Source organism: Oryzias melastigma, linkage group LG4, assembly GCF_002922805.2.
Source record: "Oryzias melastigma strain HK-1 linkage group LG4, ASM292280v2, whole genome shotgun sequence".
NCBI lineage: Eukaryota > Metazoa > Chordata > Actinopteri > Beloniformes > Adrianichthyidae > Oryzias > Oryzias melastigma.
The window spans coordinates 18147427-18153426 of record NC_050515.1 but is presented as its reverse complement, the minus strand read 5'-3'; the positions used below and the strand labels follow the sequence as shown (position 1 = coordinate 18153426).

At 43.4% G+C, this 6000-nt stretch overlaps 1 protein-coding gene and 1 long non-coding RNA gene across 2 annotated transcripts in view; both read left to right on the top strand.

Moving 5' to 3' along the window:
• LOC112150501 overlaps positions 1–6000 on the top strand; it is a 78634-nt gene that overhangs the window by 38987 nt on the left and 33647 nt on the right. The window lies entirely within an intron of this gene.
• On the top strand, positions 1154–3600 carry sox2 (SRY-box transcription factor 2). Its single transcript, XM_024278882.2, has one exon. The coding sequence runs from the start codon at positions 1735–1737 to the stop codon at positions 2701–2703; it is 969 nt and encodes a 322-aa protein (XP_024134650.1). The 5' UTR covers positions 1154–1734; the 3' UTR covers positions 2704–3600.

The following is a 6000-nucleotide window of genomic DNA, read 5'->3' as shown; positions in this document are numbered from 1 at the left end:
AAAAAAAAAAAAAAAAAAAAAACTTAAATTGCAGTGGCCTACCGTTCTCCTTTTGCCCACTAGGCGGCAGTGGTGTAACGCAGCAGCGCGCTTTGCGGCGTTTCTGGATGGAACTCTAAACAAGTGGCACTAACACTTTCAGCCTCATAAAACTTCACTTGTTTTCTGTCTATTTGTGCCACGCGAGTCTGGTTTGGTGTTGCAGTACGTTTGATTCCAGCTTCACTTCACAATGATCCCAGTCTGGTCGTTGTTTTGATCCAGGATTAATCGGAGCGCAGGTGAAGGCCGCTTTTTGATCCCCACTAATTGGCTGACACGCTTGTTGGGGCTCCCTATAAATGTGCGGCTCTTTATAATCTTAAAATATTCCTCACCTTTCTTTTCTTCTTTCCCTCCCTTGTGTCTCTGGTGCGCGCACCGCACCACAAAGTCCCGTGCGCAACAGCAGCGCTGGCACTGTGGATGGAAGTGGAGTTGGGGGTCTTTGTCCGGACAGATGTAGCGACAACATCCCAAACAAAACGCGCTTATTTGTGCTAAGATGAGACCGTCTGCCTTCTGTGTGTGTTGGCATTCAACTTCACTAAACAAAAGGACTGGGGGAAACATCTTGGATTACCTTTCCTCTTTTCAAGGCTAAAAAACCAGCCGTGGACCCCCCTTCTTTTACGCACACATTCACTCGACCATTCAGAGCTTTCAGTTAACTCAAAGTTTCTTTAAGTGTTGTTATGTTATTGGGCCTGTAAGTAGGGGGGAATTAGTGACTTTTTTTCATTTGCAGTAACAAAAGTCCTTCTGGATGTGCGTCTTTTTGTGTTAATTCATCCAAAATATGCATTTTTAAATGAAAATACATCCATTTATTTATGTATTTTTAAGAAATTGTGTCTCAGGTTGCTTGACAACTTTAATGTAATTTAAAAAAAAAAAAAACTTTTTTAGATAGTCTTTTTACTCAAACTTTTTCATTTTTTTAAGTTTTTATAACTTTAAAAGTTTGAAAAAAAATATATATCTGATTTTAAAGATTGGGCATTCTTGCATCACAGCTTCCATAAATAAGGTGTAACCTTTTCACAAAGTGCTATCAAATATAGAAATTCCCACAAGCAAGATGAAATAGTAAATATGTACTTAGTTTTGTCTGATATGGGCAGCAGGAGCTGGAGTGTACGCCTGTGCCTCGCTGCGCTCCAGACTCCGCCCCTTTCCGACCACACGCTCTTCCATTGGCGCGCGAGGCTGGCTCTGATTGGTCAGGTCGAGGCCATTTATTCGCTGACAGCCCCTTCACATGAATGGTTGTCTATTAACTTGTTCAAAAACTATCTGGAGTTGTCAAGGCTCAGGCGGACAGAGGCGAAAAAGTACAGTTTGTTGATGCTTTTTGCGAGCAGCCGCGGGAGAAGTTTTGTGGACACAACATTGCCGGGACGTGTTGGGAGAAGGCTCTCTGTCACACACACTCACACACACACGCCGTGACACGCTGAGTGGGAGTGAGAGGGGGAGAGTGTGCGGAGACGCGCGGCTTGATGCTCGTTGTTTTTGTCCAGAGAAAAGTTGCAAAGAAAATCGACAGGTAACTGAAAGAAAGCTGCGCTCGTGCGCCTCTCTGTCTGCGCTCAGCTTCTGGAGTAAAGCTCCTTTTTTTTTTTTTTTTTTTAAATTTTATTTTTCCTATTGTTTTCTGCCTGCTCGGGAGCAGCGAAAAGTATTTTTTCCCTGATGTATAACATGATGGAGACTGAACTGAAGCCCCCTGCTCCCCAGACCAACACGGGGGGCACGGGCAACACCAACACGTCCGGCACCGGCACCAACCAGAAAAACAGCCCGGAGAGGGTCAAGAGACCCATGAACGCCTTCATGGTGTGGTCCCGAGGCCAGAGGAGGAAGATGGCGCAAGAAAACCCCAAAATGCACAACTCGGAGATAAGCAAGAGGCTTGGTGCAGAGTGGAAACTTCTGTCCGAGAGCGAGAAGAGACCTTTCATCGACGAAGCCAAGAGGCTGAGGGCCCTGCACATGAAGGAGCACCCGGATTACAAATACCGGCCCCGGCGGAAAACCAAGACCCTCATGAAGAAGGACAAATACACCTTACCGGGCGGGCTGCTGGCTCCTGGAGGAAACGGTATGGGCACCGGGGTCGGTGTCGGGGTAGGGGCCGGCCTGGGCGGTGGGGTGAACCAGCGGATGGACAGCTACGCGGCGCACATGAACGGCTGGACCAACGGGGGCTACGGCATGATGCAGGACCAGCTGAGCTACCAGCACGCGGGTCTGAACGCGCACAACCCTAGCCAGATGCAGCCCATGCACCGCTACGACATGAGCGCGCTGCAGTACAACTCCATGACCAGCTCCCAGAGCTACATGAACGGCTCCCCGACCTACTCCATGTCCTACTCCCAGCAAACCACGCCGGGGATGACCGCCCTGGGCTCCATGGGGCCCTCCTCGGTGGTGAAGTCCGAGTCCAGCAGCTCCAGCCCGCCCGTCGTCACCTCCTCGTCCCACCGGGCCGCCCCGGGCTGCCAAAGCGGGGATCTGAGGGACATGATCAGCATGTATCTGCCCGGGGCGGAGGTCAGCGAGCAGACTGCCCAGACCAGGCTACACATGTCCGGCCACTACCAGAGCACCGTGCCCGGGACGACGATCAACGGCACGCTGCCGTTAACACACATGTAAGGGACCAGAGCGCAAGAGGGGGGCAAAAACAGACTTTTATAAAAGCAACTGTGGACTACTTCATGTTGGACTATTTTTGTACAGAAAAAAAATGGGTGGGAAAAAGTTGTATAGAAATCTTCAAGAAAAAAGACATTTTTTTTCTTTCCTTTTATTCTAAGGAAGCATAGAGGAACGGTAGATCCCCTCTTCACTGGTGGATGAAGTTTGGAAGACTAGAAAGTGGGAGTCGCAATCAAATGTTTTATTATTGCAATCACCTTTTGTACAGTATTTATCAAAGAAACATTACAATCAGATGAAATTGTTTGTTAAACTGCAAGAGGTTGCATCTTTATTTTCATTTTTTATTATTATTATAATAATTATTATTATATATAAGGCAGGTTCTGCAGATAATATTAAAAGTGGCAGAACTGGAATAATGGAAGTGATCAGTTATGCTTCCTATATTGAAAACATTGGAATAAAAAGGGACAAAAGAAGCAGGTAATTCTTTTTTTTTCATTTAAGGTCTATATTACTAAACATTTTTTTTATTTCATTAAAAATGTAAGACACTTCTTTTTTTGTCATACAGTATAAATTTTAGATTGTTAATTTATATTTCCGTCTCCCACTTTTCAGCTGTTAGCGGTATGACGCTTGTGCTCATTATTTTCTAATTGATTTGTAAAATTTCTGTATATTTACTGTGATATTTTAAGTTTTAATTTGAAAAATTCATTCCCGTAGTTGTATTTTGAAAAACATTGTGGCCTGTACGCAGAAGCCAACCACTCCATGTATATATTACCAGAACTAATACCATCCTTATAACAGTTACAATTTCAGCTGAGTATATTTTTCTTTCAATATGCAGTTTGAAATGAATAAATTTTGGAAATTTGGATACTTGAAATTGTATGAGTTTTAATTTGGTTTCTGTCATGAGTTTGCGTGGATGTGTTTCCATCCTTTTTTCTCATTTTTACGCACGAGTTATGATCTTTTGAAACATTATTTTATCATTTTTTTCACATTAATCTGAAGCCTAAAAACAGCTGGTCACCTCCTCCAGCGTGTGCGTCGTGGTTAACCACGTTTCTATTTTCCAGTGCCCACGCGGATGGCCCCGTGATGCCAAACTTTGTTGCCAGTTTCCTAAAAAGTGGGGAAGATTTTTCCAACAAAATACCCAACAGCAGGTATAGCCTGTCTCCTCTTTTATGACATGATGTGCAGGAACTTTTGTTAATTTTTTTTTAAATATTATTTTGACATATTGCTGTTAAAGAATTGGGCAATAAGTCGATATTTTTGCACGTTTCATGCTTTTGTTTTCTTTTTCTGTCGTTTATTTTATCTAAGACGCACGTTTTGGATAACTTTTTTTAATTTGCTATTTTTCTTCTTTTCATCCTGTTGCTGCTCTAACCCCAAAAATGTCAAGTATAAAGTGGACTCCATAGATAATGAAAGCATGGATATTCCTCCGCGCTGTGTGAGCTCCTGTGTGGTGTTTGATCACACTGTTTTACGCGTTAACCTCGCTCCTCCAGGTTCAAGCTTTTTTTTTTTTTTTTTGGTGACTTTCGCTGCGCCTCCCCTCTGCCTTTAATAAAAAAATCCCCAAACCGGTTCTAAAGGAAGAAAAAAAGTCTCATGCATCTTTCTGCCAAGCAGACTGATTCCCCCCTCTCATAATAATAATCCTCATGATGAGCTAACAGCTCGCCCTGAATTTAACTAACGGTTTTAAATCTGGGGGGAGTGTGTCTACATGTGTGTGTGCGCGCGCAGACAGCTCGATTTGGACCGTTGTGTCTTGCAGGCTCGGTCCCGGGGGAGCAGCAGATGAATATTTGAAGAGCACCCCCCCACCCCCTCGGTATTTATCCGTCCAATTCTCCCTCCGTTTCTCTGAGGCGGACCTTCAAGAGGTCAGAGGATCGTTGCATTCCCCATTAATTATTGATCAGAGCAGCTGAATTGCTTGTAATAGCCAGGAACGCCGGTGATAAACAATTTGTTTCTAAAAGGTCGGAAGGGAACGCATTCAATTCCCTCTTTTTTATTTCTCGAACACCGGGGCCTTGCAGGCCCGGAGGGCCCCCGAAATGATTAGTTTTCCCCGGCTGAGCGCTGCACCTTTGATGTGATGAAAGAAGGCTTTTGAACAGACAGAGAAGCTGATGTGTTTGGTGATCAACTCCTATGTTCTGGGGCTTATCAGAGGACCTGTTAGAGCGCACGGAAACTGGGCCGCTTTAAAACAAGATGTTTCATGTTTATTCTATTTTTGCTCCAGAAACTGCAAATAAATTATAATAACACATATCCGTGATAATAAGACTATTTTTGTATTGAAACTCCTATTTAAGTAAAATTCAATTTATCTCAGAAGCATTTTTTAGGTTCCAAACTTGAAAGATTTGAGTAAAAACGCCAGTTTTAGGCTTTGTTTTATGTGACTGGAATGAGATGGAAGCTATAACAGGATCAGAATAGGTGTTCTTCCACTCCACCCTTTCATTCATCCATCCGTTCATCCACCCATCCATCCATCCATCCAGCCGTCTGTTCCTCGCGTGCAGAGTCTGGCGTAGGATATTTGGTCTGCAACAGGTGGCAAGCGCGCCACTTTTTTTCACAGCTCACAGCAAAAAAAAGAAGTAGTTCCAGATGTTATCTAAAATGACCAGCGTGCGCGTGCCTTTGTGACAACAACTACAAATACAAAATTATACTTTAGGATAATAATTAAAAGTTGAAAAGAATAAAGTTTATTTTAAAATGTTTGATAATGAAAAAAAAATATATGGTTGAAATCCGCATCACCGTCATATGAGACGCTCGTTCGATGCGTCCGTGCCTTGTTTACATACTGCTTTACAAATAAGATCAATGTTTGTTGTTGAGATTAAATGATTATTAAAATTAGGTCAAATGACCCACCCGCGCGCGTGCACACAAGCGCACAATGAGAGTTAGGGGCCTGTAATCCCACCAGAGCCACTTTCCTTTTTCACTGCTGATAAGGAGGGCGCGTGACGTCACAAGACGGTCCGCTGGTCCTGTGGAAGATGTTTGTCAGGGACGCGCGCGCGCGGACGTTCGGACAAAAATAATTAAATACTTTATTTTTTATTTTTGCCAAAATTTTCGAACCAGAACCAAACGGGTCCAGTTTTTCACTCAAAGTCAAACACGATGATGGCATGACTCTGCACAAATTGATTTTATTTAATAAATAAAAATGATCGAACTCTCTTAGTAAGATTTTATTTTAGAAACGTTACAGGTTGAAGTCCTCTG

Bases quoted from the DNA above. Each gene is read 5' to 3' on its own strand.
- sox2 (XM_024278882.2), top strand. From the start codon at position 1,735: ATGTATAACATGATGGAGACTGAACTGAAGCCCCCTGCTCCCCAGACC.